The 19236-nt window shown below is 42.0% G+C and overlaps 1 protein-coding gene across 2 annotated transcripts in view; it reads right to left on the bottom strand.

Annotated features, from left to right (window-relative positions):
• eprs1 (glutamyl-prolyl-tRNA synthetase 1) overlaps window positions 1-15750 on the bottom strand; it is a 58669-nt gene extending 42919 nt beyond the window's left edge. The window contains exons 1-3 of one of the 2 annotated variants that reach the window (XM_033025374.1): window positions 15609-15750; window positions 11394-11478; window positions 6845-6944 (exon numbers count right to left, since the gene is read on the bottom strand). In XM_033025374.1, coding sequence (XP_032881265.1) covers window positions 6845-6944; window positions 11394-11478; window positions 15609-15651 — 228 coding nt within the window. In that variant the 5' untranslated portion in view covers window positions 15652-15750. The remainder of the gene's footprint in view (window positions 1-6844; window positions 6945-11393; window positions 11479-15608) is intronic. The other variant, XM_033025375.1, reaches the window with a different exon arrangement.
• Window positions 15751-19236: the final 3486 nt, after the last annotated feature.

A 19236-nucleotide genomic window follows, 5' to 3' on the forward strand; every position in this document is an offset into this window, starting at 1 on the left:
CTAAATTTATTCCTCTCTCCGATAATATCAACGGATTTGCTGAATCACTCCAGCATTTTCGTTTTCAATTTCCAGCATCTATACTAGTTTGCTTTTGTTTTCTCATAATAAATGTAAGATTTTATGTTCCTAAGAATACAAAAAAAAAAAATACCCTTAAGCATTGTGCATTACTTTATTTTCAGATGCATCTTTGCAAATTGACTTTCTAAATTAGTATTTTATCAAGCTTGCAGTGGAGATAGAAAGCTAAGCAGCATACAAAAAATGTTTCCATCTGTCCCAATTGGCATAGGCTTGCAGAAATTCACAACTAGTCAAGTTGACGTGGCAGTGGGGCCCTGGTTTCACAGTACATGCCAAATGCTTTACAAATTCACAAGCATCTCTATATAATATTGCTCACTGGGAATAATAAACACATTTATATAGATTGGTCAATAAACAAAAGAAACAAAAAATGTTTGAATATTACTGAAATCTGACTATTCAGTATTAAACTTTCAACTTTCTTAAAAGCTAAATGTTAATTAAAACATGTATTAGTAGAACATATTTAATTGTTCACTGCATTGCTGATAAATTTTCAATTCAGAATCCAATAAAAATGAATCAAGTCTAACACAGTACAGATGCAGTTTACATTGCTTAAATTAAGACCATTTAATTTGAGCTCTTTTAAGTCAAACAGTCAAATATTTATCCTGTGCTGAATCCTAAAATAAAGTTAACATTGTGAAATTATTTAGTATTAACTTCTTTAAAAAACAGATTTGATTGTTCAATTGGACTTTATGAACAGATAATGTTTAGTGTCTTCAGCAATAAAAGCAGCAACATGGTCTGTTTTCAATAACATTGCACCATGAAACAACAACAATGGAAAAATATTGATGTGTAAACCTCAAGCTTGACTTTGCAGTTGAAAAGTTACTTAAAAATAATAAATAAAACACAATGTGAGAAATATTTATGTGTTATGTGTTAATAAGATCATTCTTACAAAGGGCTTCTGTCTTGGAATATTAATTCTTACATTCTCCATAGATATTGCCTGACCTGTTGAATATTTCTAACATTTACTATTTTGTTTCAGATGCCCAGTATCTGTCGAATCAGAATTCCTCAATGGGCCGATTGTACTGATAACAAGCTAACAGTACAGTAAAGGCTGAATGCTTACTGGTGGCACGTACTGTGAAAGGCACCTCTGTAGAAAACTGCTGCAACGTATGCATCTTCCAGACATCTACAGTGCACTGCAGCGGGAGTATTCTCGCAGTCAGGTGAAAGTGGGGAATAGATAATGGTAAATGCATAGAATCTTTTACCGTAAGGTAGGGGAAATTTATACCTACCTGAAAGGCAACCTTTTCACTCAGAGGGTGGTGAGAATACGGAATGAGATACTGGAGGAGGTAGTTGAAGCAGATACTATAACTGCGTTAAAAGGACGTGTGGATAGGTACATAGATAGGAATGGTTTAAAGTGATATGGGCCAAACGCAAGCAAATGGCACCAGCTCAGATGGGGCACCTCGGTTTGCATTGGCGTGTTGGGCCGAAGGGCCTTTTCCCGTGCACTATGACTCTATGGCTATGGGTCTAAGTGCATTGAATTTCTCTTTTCCATCACAGGGTTCACTAGTGAAGCCAAGCATGTTCATAAATGTTCAATTCAGAAGGGACATACTTTATATCTGGCCTTTCAGCTTGAAGCCATGGTTGATAGACCTAGGGCATTGCAATTCTTTGAATGGGAGCACTGATCTTTACTATAAAGTAAGTTATTTTAATTTCCATTCATATTATTTTTTGTAATTAACTCATGAAAATGTGATTTTTTAAAGTTAATTTAGTTTTCATGAATATATATTTTAAATTATGTAAATGTTCTGAACTGATCCAAAAGTTCTCCAATCCGAGCATTTGGAAACAGAATAAGACCTTTACCCATAGTACATCATCAGGGTATGTTTTAGGCTGGCCATTATTTTCCACCAACTATGGCCTGGTTACACTCATAGGCTTGTCCACGTTGTGAAGGACCATGGTAGTGACACCAGAATAATGTCAGGAGCTGTGTAGCTGCAAAAGGCAAGTGCAATCACACCAGGAGATTGTGTGAGTACTGTACAGGCTTAGCTTGCTTGATGGCATTATTGTTGGAGACTGAATATCATCCCAGAACCAACAGCAACAATGCAGGAGAGAAAATTCATGCTTTATACCAAAGTATTTGCAGTCAGTCCTCTTTTCTGTCAACTCCACAGGTAAGACCCCAGATGTTAGGATTAAACCTGTGTTACTCGAGCTGATCTAAGATGTATTTAAGTGTTTCTGTGTTGTGATACCTGTACTGAACTGTATACAAAGATGATTTTCACTGTATCTCAGTACATGTGGCAAATAAAGTACCATTGAACCATAAAGTGTAGCAGCAATCCGATTACTTGTGCCATTGTGTTGTTCTACAAATATCCACACTTTATTATGTAAAATACAAAATTCTAAACCAATAAATATAGGAGAAACATTTAATGTCAGATTTAATCACAACATAAATTTCCTAGACTGCTTCACCAATTCCTCATGATCAGGGCCGGCCTCAAGCCAATTGGACAAATTGCTCCCAATTGGGCCCCGCGCCTCAAGGGCCCCGCGCTAGAGTAATCTACTCTTGGCTCGGGTAGATCTACCCCTGGTGGAGGGGGGACCGAGGGGTGGGGAGAGAGTAGAGGGGTGGAGGAGGAAGAAATGGGTAGACGGGGAGGGGGGTGTGAGGGGGAATGGAGAAGGAGGAGAGGGGGAGGTGGGTCGTTCCCTCATGGTCCCGGGGCAGCACTCCCGCCTCTCCAGTCGCCGTGCTTCACGCACACAGCCCTGGCTCCACCCCTCTCTCTCCCCGGGGAGATGTGGTGAACAATGCAAGGAGGGCCGGGCCGGGGATTGAAGCAACCTTTACAAACCTCGGCCTCAGCTCACACCCGTCTTCCGGACCCTGGCATCCGCTCCCGCCGCCGGCCCTCTCCCTCCCTTCTCTCCTTCCCTTAGAAACATAGAAAATAGGTGCAGGAGGAGGCCATTCGCCCCTTCAAGCCAGCACTGCCATTCATTGTGATCATGGGCTGATCATCCCCTATCAATAACCCGTGCCTGCCTTCTCCCCATATCCCTTGCCTCCACTAGCCCCTAGAGCTCTATCTAACTCTCTCTTAAATCCATCCAGTGACTTGGCCTCCACTGCCCTCTGTGGCAGGGAATTCCTTAAATTCACAACTCTTTAGGTGAAAATGTTTTTTCTCACCTCAGTCTTAAATTACCTCCCCTTTATTCTAAGACTGTGGCCCCTGATTCTGGACTCACCCAACATTGGGAACATTTTTCCTGCATCTAGCTTGTCCAGTCCTTTTATAATTTTATATGCTTCTATAAGATTCCCCCTCATCCTTCTAAACTCCAGTGAATACAAGCCTAGTATTTTCAATCTTTCCTCATATGACAGTCCCGCCATCCCAGGGATCAATCTCGTGAACCTACGCTGCACTGCTTCAATCACAAGGTTGTCCTTCCTCAAATTAGGAGACCAAAACTGTACACAATACTCCAGATGTAGTCTCACCAGAGCCATATACAACTGCAGAAGAACCTCTTTACTCCTATACTGAAATCCTCTTGTTATGAAAAGGGAAATCCGTTCCCTCCCTCCCCTTCTTCCCTCCCTCCCATCTCTCCTTCCCTCCCTCCTCTCTTTTCCCTTCTCTCCTTCCTTCCCTCCTTTCTCTCCTTCCCTCCCTCCCTTCTTTCTCTACTTCCCTCCCTCCTCTCCTTTCTCTCCCTTCTCTCCTTCCCTCCCACACACACACACACAATCACTCACAGACAGCTAACACACAGACAGACGGCAGACGGACACACACACTTCTCCCCCCTCCCCCCCCAAAGTTAGGATGGGGTAGAAGCCCAAAGGGTAAGATGGGGCTGAAGCCCAAAATTTAATGCCTGGACTGGTTTTTCACCAATGGTTATTGCTTTTCCAGGATCTAGTTAATTAAATCACTTTTTTTTAAATTTCATAATCACTAAAAGTGGTACTGTAACTATGCACTTTCCAGAGGTGACCTACACATTTTGTTTGTTACTTGTAGGCTTACATGTACGCAATTTTATATTAAAATGTAGCTTAGATCGGTTTGGTCCATTAACTCTCAGGCACTTTTTAAGCGCACATTTTGATGACTTTCCATTCTACCATAATATAAAGTCTATAATAGACTTTATTTTTATATTTCTATGATTCTACAGACCTTGGCTGGGAACCTGGGGCTCACCAAAATAACTCCCAATTGGGCCCCGCACCTCCTAAGGTCAGCCCTGCTCATGATCATTCTGAGGTATGTGAAGCAGTTATATTCTGTTGTACTGCTATTCTATTATATTGTGCATTCTATATGAAAGAAAACCTAAGATATGAAATGCTGGTGTCAAAATTTAGTGCAGGTATAGGCAATAGAAATAGAGCAGCAATATTCAGCTTTGCAGCCTGCATACCCATATCAACTTCTCTTTAATTTGTCCCATTACCCATAATATTCACAATTGAAACCTAACATCTCACCTCCTACCTTGAAAGATGCACACAACGTTAAGGGAAAAAACATTTGCACAGTAATTGCATAAAATCTCCCAAATTAATCCAGTTGACAATTACCGTAGATTCCTAATATTCAACTACATCTTGGACAAGAACAAATGTCATTCATTTAACCTCTCAGACGACAAACAACATTTTGGTTACGCTAAGAAAACCTTTATGCATCTCCTTTGAAAACAATTGATTTTAAGCTATGTATGATGAACACCCAGAAGAAATTTTTGAAATTCTGCATTCATTTAAACACAAGTTTTCATTGACCTATGGTTGCAGAGGAAAACAAGATGCAGACGTTCAACTACTGGCCAATGTAATGGTGGTGTAAACTGAGAACGTTAAGTATTTATCTTGCACCTCGAATTAATTCTTCATGAGCAATTACATACACAATTTGGCAAGAGAACCAAGAAGGAGATGTTAGCGCAAGTAACCAAATGCGTGGAGGTGGTAGGTTTTACAATATGCCTCAAAAGGGGGAAGATGAAGATTGTGAGGGAATTTCAGAAATAAATCAGGGCAGATGAAGTCGTGGTTGCCAAAAAAGAATGAATAAAATAATTTAAAAGAAGCAAAAGGCCTTTTTAGGGCTGGGGGAAATTACAAAGATAAAGGGGATTAGGTCATGGAGGATGCCAAATAGCGTCTTATGAGTACTTACAAAGCAAGAAGATGCACATAAACATGCACTACTTCTTCAGATGGTCTCCTGCTTATTGATGAAGATGTTGGTAATCAGCAATAGATCTTTCTGATTTACTTCAACAATATGCCATGGGAACAAACCCTTTCTACATATTTTCTGATCAACCATCCAATTTATAGTTTTTAAATGACAGCTATGGCGGATTAAACATTAGCTTGAGAAATTGTAACTCAAAACCAAATTCTGCTGATGCAACGTCTTTCCATGGCATCACATAACCTAACTAGTTGAACATCAGCCAACAATAAACAGTAATAAGTACAAGTACAAGGTCACAGAAAACTGCTAAAATGTATCATAATATGTTAACGGAAATGTGGAAGATCAACAAAAAGGAAACATTCTCTTTCACCGCAAATGGATCATTTAAAAAAAAAAAAAAACTCCTTAAGTGCTCATATGAAAATGCTGCCAGCAATTAGCCAAAGACATTACTTGCTCGGATGCGACAAATGGATCCCTCCCAACCTTATTTCTAAGCAGAGAAAATACTACTGAGGAATGAATCACTTTTTATTCCTAATGATAGATCCAAATATTGTAAAATTCGCAAATGATTGAGAAATTGTCGTTTACAATTATAGCACCATCTCACAAAAAAGTCCAACTTTAAGGCTGAGAAAATGTATTCTAACTGACAAGAAAGGGCTTTTTTTTTTTAATGCTCTCCAATTGCATGTACCGTATTTTCCGGCAATGAAGACGTACCTGTGTCGAAGACGCACCCCCATTTTGAGTTGCTAAATTTTGAAAAAGGGCTGGCGGGACATAGAAATTCTAACGCTAAAAAAACACCAAATAAATAAATAAATAAAGTGGCGATTCAACTTGCCCAAGGCTTCCAGATCTCCTCCATTCTGAATGACAATGGGTGGGGGGTGGAGGGTGACGGCAGATGGAGAGATGGTGGGAAAAACGGGAGCATACCGGGACAAGTTGAATCAGTTGTGATCTTATTGAATGACCAATTGGGAGGAAAGTTCCTTTCACAGTGTGTGGGGAGTCTGGCCCAGGACAGCACAGGCATGAGCGTTGAGAAAGAGGGGATTGGGGATCATACCAGCAACTCACTCACTCCCCGCGGCCACGGCACTCCGGGCGCGGAGCCACCGCATTGTGGCCGGGGAGGGAGGTAGCTCGGGTGGCCGCTAGCGGCCGCCGTTCCTTAAATTCTGACTGCCGCTGGGAGCAGGCCATGGCCTCACTTGCTGCGCTGGGTGACACTGCATGGCATTCACTGTGTCTTTCAATGTAGACCGAACAATGAGGGGACCAGCTCAAGAGCAAATATTATAGATCGGAGCTGGTCAGCGGGCGATGGATAACAGGGCAGCGGGCAGTGGAGCTTACTCCTGCGTCAGCGCGATCAAGTGATCAATTGAGGTTATTCGCGCTGTAAAAAATAGCGTCTTCATTAACAGGAAATACAGTAGATACAAGGCGTTAAATTAATGATTTTGTCAGCAGCCTAAAAATCAATTTCTTACCTCAGAATGTTCCAGCAGATTTAAGCCATAAAGCTTGCTTTCAGTGGCCACTCGAGCCAGATAGCGGACGATGGAATTCACATCATTAAACTCCACATTTCTGTAACATTCAAAATAGATAGTTTAGTGGCAACGCAGTAACCAACAATCGTTTACCTCTAACCCCTCTCAATAAATAATATTTTAAATTCATTGTTTACAAGCATATTGATGCCATTGATTTAGGATGAATTAAGTAAAGAGGTCATCAAATGATGGGACTGAACAAAATGATGATTATACAGAATTTCTAATATTTGCCAAGTCAAATCAAAGGACATTTTAAAATTCAACATTTCTTATAGGCAGATATAACGTGTCTGGCCATTTGGCTGTGTAACACTTGTGAATCCCATTTACACATGAAATTCACACCTCAGTAACATACAAGTCGCAAACTGTACATATCCACAAAGTTTGATATTCTAACTGAGGATTACCATCGAGATACATTTCCAACACAATCAACTTAAGATTCAAGCAAGGCAAAATCAAAAAGTAACCAGTAAAAACAGAATCAAGAGCTTTTAGGGGAAAGGAAGTTGATCTTTCAACTACCTTGAAAAAAAACTTTTAGATGTCCGTCCTGATTGCTCAAGCTCTTGGACAGATACGTGAATAGGAAAGATTGAGAGGAAATAAGGACCGAACTCGGGCAAATGGTACCAGCTTAGATTAGATTTATTATTATCACGTGTACTGGGGTATAGAGATAAGATTTGTTTTGCTTGCTATCCAAACAGAGCAGATGATATCTCTATACTTATAAAACTCTGATCTTGGATGTGTATTTATTTGTGTGATGTTCGTGTGCGTTTCACATTTCCTCAAAAACATAACGCACTAACTGTGAAATGTTTACATATTCCGATAGAGATTTACGCCATGATGTCAAAAATTACCTTATCTGAAAATTTCATGCATTCTTTCTCAAATGTTCAAAAATTTCAAATAACAGAAAATAAACAAGGTGGTCTCGCTGATGACGTGACAATGGATCTGACTGCCTGCCGCTGCTGCTCGCGCTGCGAGTGACGTCACCCCTGTTCTGTCTGCTCCACTGGGCTCCTTGAAGTTCTAGAGCACGGCGGCGGCGATCGTTATCGCCGTGCGGTGCAGCGCGATGGGAAGGTGGCCATGGCGGCCTTTACTCCCTCTGGGAGGGGCTGTCTATGGAGACCTGCGATTACTCCGTCGATCGCAGGGACTCGGGGAATCGTTACGCCTTTTCCTCGCTGGTGACCCCGATCCCACCTGGTGATCTCTGGAGGGGGGAAAGGGGGGTGGGGGGAAGAGGAGGGGGGAGGGCTCTATGACCTGGGTAGGTGCTGCCTCTACCCCATCCCTCAGTGCCCCTCCCTCAGTGCCCCTCCCTCTCTGCCCCCCCTCCCTCCCTCCCTGCACCCCCCCTCTCTTCCCCCCCCCCACCTCCCTCCCTCTGTGCCACCCCTCCCTCTCTGCTCCCCCCCTCCCCTTCCTCTCTAGGGAGTGGTGAATATTGGGACCTCTGGGTGACTGTTGGAGTATTGTGTACTGGAACCAGCCCTCCCCTTTGACACGCACGCCCCCTCCCCCACCCCTCAATCTCTACCCCCCCTCCCTCTCCACCCCCCCCTCTAGCCGCACCTGAGCAGTTGGGGGTTATGCGTGAGTGGATAGGGCGGGGGATGTTTTTATTAAATGTACTGACAGGAACTGATGAGAACCAATTTTTCGTTTCTTCTGTGTATGTAAGTACTCAGTGAAACGACAATAAAGTTAATACTGAAATACTGAATGGGGTAAAAGGAGCAAATGAATAATATCAAGGGGTGTGTGCGTGTGCGTGACGCCGAAGGTCTAGTTACATTTAAAAACAATCAAGTCAATTTCACGTGCAATTGGGTAAAGGGAAAGGTATAGAATGCAGAATATTGTCTTCACCATGGTAGCACACTAGTTCCATACACAAAGTCCAATGTCCATAATGGGTAGAGGTGAATCACACAGTACCCTGGTTTATGGAAGTACCACTAAGAAGCCTGATAACAGAGTTAGAAGCTATTCCTGAATCTGGTAGCATGTGCTTTCAAGCTTCTGTACCTTCTGTCGGAAATGAACAGCGAGAAGGAGGAATTACCTGGGTCGGACAAGTCTTTGATTAAGTATGTTGCTTTTCTGAAGCAGCGTAATGTGCTGATAGAATTAATGGTACAAGGTATATTCTGCGCGATGAACTGGGCTACATGTGTAATTTGCAATTTCTTGCAGTCTTGGGCAGAGCTTTTCCCAAACCAAGCTGTGATGCAATCTGACAGTTTGCTTTCTATGTCGCATCTGTAGAAGTTTGTAAAAGTCACTGGAGACATGCCAAATGTCATCATTCTCCTCAGGAAGCAGAAGAGCTAGTGTACCTTCTAGACTGTCGCATCAATGTGGTTGGTCCACGACTGATCTTGCTACTGAGGGAGTGCAGCGTAGGTTTACAAGGTTAATTCCCGGGAAGGCGGGACTGTCATATGCTGAGAGAATGGAGCGGCTGGGCTTGTACACTCTGGAGTTAAGAAGGATGAGAGGGCATCTTATTGAAACATATGACTGTAAAGAGTTTGGACACGCTAGAGGCAGGAAACATGTTCCCGATGTTGGGCGAGTCCAGAACCAGGGGCCACAGTTTAAGAATAAGGGGTAAGCCATTTAGAATGGAGACGAGGAAACACTTTTTCTCACAGAGAGTTGTGAGTCTGTGGAATTAATTCTCTGCCTCAGAGAGCGGTGGAGGCCAGTTCTCTGGATACTTTCAAGAGAGAGCTAGATAGGGCTCTTAAAGATAGCGGAGTCAGGGGATATGGGGAGAAGGCAGGAACGGAGTACTGATTGGGGATGATCAGCCATGATCACATTGAATGGCGGTGCTGGCTCGAAGGGCCGAATGGCCTACTCCTGCACCTATTGTCTATTGATGACTGGTAATATTAATGGCAAGGAACTTGAAGCTCTCAACAGTTTCCACTTCAGTACCATCGATGCTGATCAGAGAATGTACTCCAATATGCTTCCAACATGAAGTCAATAACTAGCTCTTGCTTGCTGACATTGAGCAAGAGGCTATTGTCCAGCCACCATGTTACTAAGTTCTCTATCTATATCCTGTAATCCACCTCGTTATTGTTTGTGATTCAGCCTACCACAATATGTCATCTGCAATCATGTAGATGGCTTTGGAGCCAAATTTGGAGTGTATAGGGAGTATAGTAGGAGACTGCAAACACATCCTTGTGGAGCATTATGGTGGAGGAGGGACTGCAATGGTGGTGGATCAGGGTTGACTTGGAGGCTGGAGTTAACATCACCAGTCCCACAAAGCACTTCATGATGGTGGATGTCAGAGCCACTGGCTGATAGTCATTAACGCACGCTGCCTTACTTTTCTTTGGCACCAGGATGATAATGGCATCAAAAGTTATGGGCAGAAAGTAAAATATAGTTGAGAGGGGAAAATAGATCAGTTATGCCAGCTCGATGGACTGAATGGTCTGATTCTGCAACTAAAACAATGATGATTACTGCAGTACAAACGAGAACTGGTTAATGTCAATCTCAAGCAGACTAACAGAGACAGAGGATGAAATGCAGGAAATAGAAAGCTAGGATGAGTGGTCAGAAGATTAGACAAGGACTGGAAACACAAGGAACTGCAGATGCTGCCTGACCCACTGAATAAAAGGTTCAAAGGTATTTTATTGTTACGTGTACCAATTAAGGTACAGTGAAACTCAATTTACCACTTACTCCAGCACTTTTTATTTTGCTATAAATTGGGAGCAATCTTTTGAAAGAGTTTATATGGGTACAGAATCAAAGAGCCACAAAAATATTCGGAACAGTTTTAAAGTCCTCACCAGCAATACAAGTAAACTGGAAATGGTTATGGGGAATAGTAAAGAAATGAAATTTGTAAAATGAATACAGTGAATTACTTCCAATGCTCCAGTCTATTTCTGTCCATCTGCCTATTTGAAACAGTGCATGTCAATTAATGGAAGTGGGTACACTGATCAATTGGAAATGCTGGCATTAATCAATCAAGAGCTCATCTGTAAATACCACAACCCAACTGCTACTTCACGTCATACAACCACTGAGTTCCTATCCCACAGTTATCCGCTAATAATTCATTAACACAAGATAGTTAAAATGTATATTTAGTTTGTTCATAGAAAATTTGAATAAGACTGTATACTAAAGTCAATACATACAGAAATGATTCCAAGTGAGCGTTATACATTTAATACAATACAAGCCATTAAAATTAAGTCATTACGTACCTCCCAGCATTTATTACAGAGCAGAACAGACAAAGGCTGAAGAATACTCTAACATCAATATTTTATTAATGCAGCATTTGTAAGTAGCAAACCATAATATCCAGGATTAAATATTAATAGTTAAAACTTAAGTTGAAAATGACTGTGTCAAATTAAAATGTTAGCAATAACCCCACCAAATCTCCACCTTCAAGGCCACTTACTCAGAAATCCGCAGAATGTTTTCCTTGCCCTTTCCAACCAAAACGTTGACATAATCTTTGATGCGTTCTACAGTTAGCAAAGCACCTGCAAAAGAGAACAATTTCATTTAAAACTCATATTTGGAGTTTGATATCAAATATCCAATTTAACTGAACAATAGAGATAGAGAGTTTAAGAAGGAACTGCAGATGCTGGAAAATCGAAGGTACACAAAAAAGCTGGAGAAACTCAGCGGGTGCAGCAGCATCTATGGAGCGAAGGAAATAGGCAACGTTTCGGGCCGAAACCCTTCTTCAGACTGATCGGGGGTGTGGGGGGGGGGCGGGGACAAGAAAGGAAAAAGGAGGAGGAGCCCGAAGGCTGGGGGATGGGAGGAGACAGCAGGGGGACTGAGGAAGGGGAGGAGATAGCAAGGACTAACAAAATTGGGAGAATTCGATGTTCAAATAGAGATAGAGACATCAGTATATAATTATCAAGGTCCATGACAGCATATTTCATGATTTGAATGCTAAAACTAAAGCTACATCAAATAAATCATGCGTCCGGATGGCATGAACGTTGAATTCTCCCAGTTTTGCTAGCCCTTGCTGTCTCCTCCCCTTCCTTAACCCTCGAGCTGTCTCCTCCCATCTCCCCGCCCTCGGGCTCCTCCTCCTCCCTTTTTCCTTCCTTCTCCCCCCCACCCCCCATCAGTCTGAAGAAGGGTTTCGGCCCGAAACGTCGCCTATTTCCTTCGCTCCATAGATGCTGCTGCACCCGCTGAGTTTCTCCAGCATTTTTGTGTACCTTCAAATAAATCTATATTTGAGATTAAAAACTGTCACATCTCTACATTTACAAACATAATTTCTTCACAGTTGAGTGGTTTCTTCCATAAAGCTTGCTGCAATGAATTGCCTACTTCAACCAAAGATCCGTTTTGTTCCTCTTTAAATATGTATCATTGTTTTGTGTTGTACATAAAGTTAGCAGAGTTTAGAATAACTATGACACTCCAGTTGAGCAATGGCTTCAACAAATTTGCATTTGCAATTCAAATTTACAATCAATTCGCACCAAAAACATCTTGTTTGTTGCTATAAAACAAAATCTTATATTATTTAGCTTTAATGCCCATCTAAAACAGTGACAGGGGAACATAATTTTCCACACAACACCATATTTAAGGATAGCAAGGAAAATCAAAGTCATGGGGTTTGAAAGACTAAGTGATTTAAGTGCATACCAAACAAAATACATAAAAGCTTAACTAACAAGTTTTCATTTTTTGAAATCCAAATAATCAATAACAATCAGCTGTGTTCTACTGGCTTGACCAATTGCTGCATTGCAGATTGAAACATTGAATGCAAGGTGAAATGTCAAAGTAAACCAAGAGCATCTGACATAACCCTCAATCATCAATGCTAAACAGCACCACCAGGTGTTGAACAGAGATTGCAATTTCTGAAGAAGGGTTTCGACCCGAAACGTTGCCCATTTCCTTCGCTCCATAGATGTTGCCTCATCCGCTGAGTTTCTCCAGCATTTTTGTCTACCTTGCAATTACCAGCATTTGCACTGACCTTACATTGGGTAGGCCAAACATCAGATGTATATGTGTAGGGAGGAACTGCAGATGCTGGTTTAAACTGAAGATGGACACAAAAAGCTGAAGTAACTCAGCAGGTCAGACAACATTTCTGAAGAAAAGGAATAGGTGACGTTTCGGGTTGGGTCTCGACCCGAAACGTCACCTATTCCTTATCAGATGTAAATGCTAGTTCAGAAGCACCCCACCTTGCCATCTCATCTGCACTCCAGCAGGTCACTCATCAGAACAGCAAGACTTGCTGCTCCCATAATCAATGCTGACAGACTCTTACTATTTTAAGAATACTTTCCCTTCATCTTATTAAAATTGTTTAAGCATTGTTTAAGAGCCAATCAAACCAGAATTTTCCTTTAACAACAACTTCAGATGGAGAAGCCTTTGGCCTATATAGTGTTGCATTTTTCCTCAGCTGAGGGAAAAGCCATAATGCAGAGGGCACTGATATTTCTCGACAAACTAAAATAATTAAAGTAGTAATCTTGATTCATAAAAATGCTCGGGGGCTTTGGACACTTCCAAACAATCCTAATTAATGCATACCGTTTTAAATTATAGTGCCTATTTTGGACTAAAATAATGCAAATATCACAAATAAATATTTGGGGCAGCAGTTTTCATTGCGCTACATGGCTCCATTGACGCAGGTTCAATCCTCCATTTGGGTGATGACTGTGTGGTTTGCACTGTCTCCCTGTGACCAAGTGGTTTTTCCCTCACATCCCTAAGACATGTTGGTAGGTTATCTGGCTCCTATAAATTGCCCCAAGTATGAACAAGAGAACTGGGAGGGGGCTGTTGGGAGTTGATGAGCATGAGAGACAGATTATGTCACAGGGAAGTAACACAAATAAATTGTACTCGGAGCAATCATTGCCTTAAGAAAATATGAGATATGATGGTCGAGCAATAAAGACAAAGGCACACCATTTTTTTGTCACCAAGACGTCCTTCAAAATCCAAATTGAAATAATTATACAAATCAGATACAGATACAACCAGTTTAAAGAGACAATGTTTCAACTGCATAAATATCTCAAAGTTCAAAATTAAATGTAAAATAAGTAAATTTTCAGGAAGTGTTTGAAGATCTAAATTTTGACAACGATGCCGTCTTTGGGCTTCATCCAATAATCACCACTCCCCAACAGATCGTTAAATACTTCTCTGCTTGCTTTGGTGCATTAAAAACATTTAAAACCCAAGATGCCAGAAATTTGTTTGAATCTCGCAGGTCAAATCATTTAGCTTACTGACTACCATGGAGCTGCTCCTGAAATAGACTTCAATATTTCATAAGTATTTCTCACACGTATTACGGGTGGCACAAAGCAACACATGCAAATCGTTTAAAGCACAAGGAATGTGCACTAGATTTCTATTGTACATATTTGAGAGCCAAGACTAATCTCATCATCTAAGCACAAAGCAAGACACGGTCCAACAGGTGTGCTTAAAGTCTAATGTTATTAAATCTGATCAAATTAGCTGATTTCAAAAGAGATTGGTGGTCCTTTTGGAATGAAATGAAAATTGACAGAAATATGGTAGCATTTGCATTCGGGATTGCATAATAGATAAATCTACTCCACATAAAATTATACTGCACTGATTAAATTAATGAACACATAAAAGTAGAATATATGCTTGCTTATTATCAAAATGTGCTCCCACATTACAATGTAATCCCTCATGTACTTAAATACATATTATTTGGGTCCATCCATCAAGCAAAAGACAAGGCTCTTCCATCCCCAGCCACCGCTCCCAAAGTCTGCAGAGAGGATGCATTTGAACAGGTACAGGTTTAATCGAGTGTTCACAAGTTTCTGCTTTGGGGTATAACTGCCATTTAAGATGTTGGGGAGGTAACATTAACTGCAAGCAATTCAGAAACATCTGACATAGCAGCAGATCCATCTGTCGGAGTATGGCGAGCAAACCCTGTCATCACCCTTCGATGGTGCAGATTTATTTGACCAAAGCAGATCCTGTCTACGTCCTCCCCACTCTCTGCAGACGTATGAAAATAATTGAACTAAATATTTTCTCAATAGAACACCATTATCTGGAAAAGAAAACTATTAAAGGAGCATAAATAAATCAGTATCACACCACTGTTTCAGAATATAAATATGGCCAATAATAACACCTCAGAAGTTGTTTTAAATATCGAGAACCACACCCATCCATCCATCATCCAGCCTGCAGGGCATGTACGTGGTTGTTAAACCTGTCGAAAATTGTTTTACACTTACTCACCTTAACCTTAATGACAACTTCAATGCATTTTCAATGAAATATGAACTTACAAACTAAAGTGGATCCAAATAGCTTAACATTCACAATAAATACTAAGTTTTCAGAAAAGACAAATGCTGTCCGCACGCCGTGCTATTTCGGTCTTTCGGGCAATCGTTAGAAAATGAGGATTGTTCGCGAATGGCCACTGAGCATGAAGTGTGCTGAGTGCTTCATTCACACTGATCGCAGCCCAGGCTCCGGAGCCAGGCTGGAGCGGGGCACATGATGCAATACCGTGCACTGTGCTGTGCAGCGCCGAGCTCCCAACACCCAGCTCTCGGACAGTCAACCCGCCGCCCCGGCACTTCACACTCACCTAGCGGAGGGCTGGAGGCGTTCACGGTTAGACTCAGAGCCATCTGCTGCTTGTTCGTTCGCTCGCCCGGTCACCGCAGCCACAGTGACAGCAGCCGCCAGCTGCTCCTCTCCTAAAGGCGCTGTTTCCGGGTGCTGCAGCGTAAACCTTCCCTCCCGGCACCCACTTCCGGCAACCTCCACACGCTGCAAGGTTAAACCGTTCCGTCCCTCAATGCTTAACTTTTATCTGCTGAAGTTAGCCTTAACGGGTTTTTAAAAAACGAAATATCACAGTGAGAGCTTAATTGCAACCACGGGTTTATGTGTAGATGGAAATAGCAGTTGTTTTTTTTTCTTTTAAATCATTTGCAGGATTCTGCCACTAATAGGGTGATTTCACGAAAGGTCACTGGAGCGTAAATCCCCCACTCACGTGACCGAAAATTTTAACTGGGGGACAAGCGTCACTTCCGGTACATGTTAGTGGATGGGAAAACACGCACTTTCACACTCGTTAAAAACATCGAAAACGGCCCGTTTTTGATCTGCAATTTACTGTGCCAGTCGGGGTGACCGTGAGGAACAGCTACCTAAATTTACAGTCCAAAAAAAAGATAGAAACTAAGGTAAATACAAGAGGGAGCTGAAGGTGTAAAAAAGGCGGAAGTGCTAGCGGACTTTTTTCTTGGAGATTTAAAGATCCAAAATATCGGGAATTATCGCGTTTGCTCGCTGCATTTCATCAAAAGTGGCATTATTGACTTTGTTAACTTTATTCATTTGTTATATGAAAAGTATTAAAAGTTAGAAACCCGTCAGTAAAATTGCAAAATCGCCCATGGTTCTCAGGTGGGTTTCAACATGCAAAATGAAAACGCTTCTGAAGCTACATTTACCATTTAAATAATCGTAAACTTGCATCTCAGTAAAATTTATTTCCAAACGCATTGAGAGTTTACGATTATTTAAATGGTAAATGTAGCTTCAGAAGCGTTTTCATTTTGCATGTTAAAACCCACCTGAGAACCATGGGCGATTTTGCAATTTTACTGACGGGTTTCTAACTTTTAATACTTTTCATCTAACAAATGAATAAAGATAACAAAGTCAATAATGCCACTTTTGATGAAATGCATCGAGCAAACGCGATAATTCCTGATATTTTGAATCTTTAAATCTCCAAGAAAAAAGTCCGCTAGCACTTCCGCCTTTTTTACACTTCAGCTCCCTCTTGTATTTACCTTAGTTTCTATCTTTTTTTTGGACTGTAAATTTAGGTAGCTGTTCCTCACGGTCACCCCGACTGGCACACTTAATTGCAGCTCAAAAACGGGCCGTTTTCGATGTTTTTAACGGGTGTGAAAGTGCGTGTTTTCCCATCCACTAACATGTACCGGAAGTGACGTTTGTCCCCCAGTTAAAATTTTCGGTCACGTGAGTGGGGATTTACGCTCCAGTGACCTTTCGTGAAATCACCCTATTAGTCAAAACACAACTGGAAAGGCTGGAGCTGGGAGGTGGAGAGAGGAGGGGTATGTTGTTGGAAGTTTCACAAGCATGTACTTAAATAACATAAATTACAGAAGCCTGTGAATAAGACTTCCAGTTTCGAAATGTAGAGTCATGTAGTTCTGCAGCATATAGAAGGCCCTTCAGCCCACGACAACTTTTCTGACCATCATGCCCATCTATGACAATCCCATTTATTTGCATTAATTCCATGGCCCTCTGTACCTTGTGTAGGAAAGAACTGCAGATGCTGGTTTAAATCGAAGGTAGACACAAAATGCTGGAGTAACTCAGCGGCACGGACAGCATCTCTGGAGAGAAGGAATGGGGGACGTTTGGGTGAAGAAGGGTCTCAACCCGAAATGTCACCCCCATTCCTTATCTCCAGAGATGCTGTCTGTCCCGCTGAGTTACTCCAGAATTTTGTGTCTGCCCTCTATACCTTGTTCGTTGAAATACCTGTCCATTCATCTCTTAAATGTTATTACAGTTCCTGCCTCCCCCACCTCATATTGTAGCTCATGCCAGATACCATCTACTCAATGTAACAAACCTATCCCATAGACATAAAAAGCTGGTAACTCAGCTGGTCAGTCAATAGTCCAACCTACTGACCCCCACAGCTTCTTCCCATCCTGCCTCCTGCAAAGACTATCCCCAACACCCAATTTCTCTGTCTCCTCTGCATCTGCGCCCAAGATGAGGTGGTCCATACCAGGACCTGAGGTGTTTGGGGAACGGGGGTTCACCTCTTCTATCATAGATGAGGTCCTCACTCGTGTCTCCTCGATATTCTATTGCTCCGATCTTGCTCCCCATCTCGTCACAACAGGGACAGTCTCCCTAGTTCTCACCTTTCACCCCATCAGCCGTTGCATACAACACATAATCCTCCAACATTTTGCCACCTCTTATGGGATGAGGACTCCGATGGGATCCTACCACTAGTCACATCTTCCCATCTCCACCCCTTTCTACAGAGACCATTCCCTCTGCAACTCCCTGGTTCACTCATGCCTTCCCACCCAAACCACCCCCTCAGGTACTGCCCCCTGCAACCACAGGAGATACAAAACCTGTCACAATACTTCCTTCATCGTAAGACCTTGACCGTCCTTTCAGGTGAAACAGCTCCTCCAACCTCATCTACTCCATCCACTGTATCTAGGTGTGGACTCCTATACATCAATGAGACCAAAGCAGACTGGGCGATCTTTTCGCTGACATCTACGTCCGTCTGCCTTGGCCTGTGCGGTCTGGTTGCCAAACATTTTAACTCCCCTTCCCAATCTGACCAGAGTGGGGCCCAACGCAAATTGGAGGAATACCTTCGCTCAGCCCTCGTGAACCAACCTGATCTCCTGGTTGCCTGACACTTTAATTCTCCTTCCCATTCCTGCACAGACCATTCTGTCCTTGGTCTCCTCCATTGTCAGAGTGAGGCTAAATGCAAATTGGCAGAATAGCATCTCATATTTCGCTTGGGCAGCTTACAGCCCAGTGGTATGGGGTGGAAGATTGCAACCTTCACGAGGTCCATCCTGTTTCGACTAATGCAATCAACTCGACGTGCACAAACGGAAGATCAAATAGAACAAGTTGTCCTACAACCTTAGGCTGTGCACACCACACAAAAGAAGCTCAGTGGTATGAATATTGATTTCTCTCACTTCAGGGAGCCCTGGCATTCCCTCTCTCTCTCTCTATCCCTCCCCCAGCCAAGTTGTATTAGCTTCTCATTTTCACCATACAAACAGCTTACAATGGCCTGTTTCCTTTATCAGTTACATTTTTGCATATCTTTCATTCATTATTCTTTATCTCTCCACATCACCGTCTATATCTCTCGTTTTCCTTATCCCTAACCAGTCTGAAGAAGGGGCTCGACCGGAAACATCACCCATTCCTTTTCTCCAGAGATGCTGCCTGTCCCGTTGAGTTACTCCAGCTTTTTGTGTCTATTTTCTGGTATATTAAAGTAGCTTTACAAACTTTAAAATATCCAAACTGCTTAACTGAAGTGTAAATAGAATTAAGCAGACTGCCTGCTACAAAGTAATAGATTTTAAGAATGACTTAAAATATTAAAGTGGGTGGTTTGTCTCCCGCCACGGGTACCATGTAATCCCGTGCCACCT

This window comes from Amblyraja radiata, chromosome 8, assembly GCF_010909765.2.
Source record: "Amblyraja radiata isolate CabotCenter1 chromosome 8, sAmbRad1.1.pri, whole genome shotgun sequence".
Taxonomy (NCBI): domain Eukaryota; kingdom Metazoa; phylum Chordata; class Chondrichthyes; order Rajiformes; family Rajidae; genus Amblyraja; species Amblyraja radiata.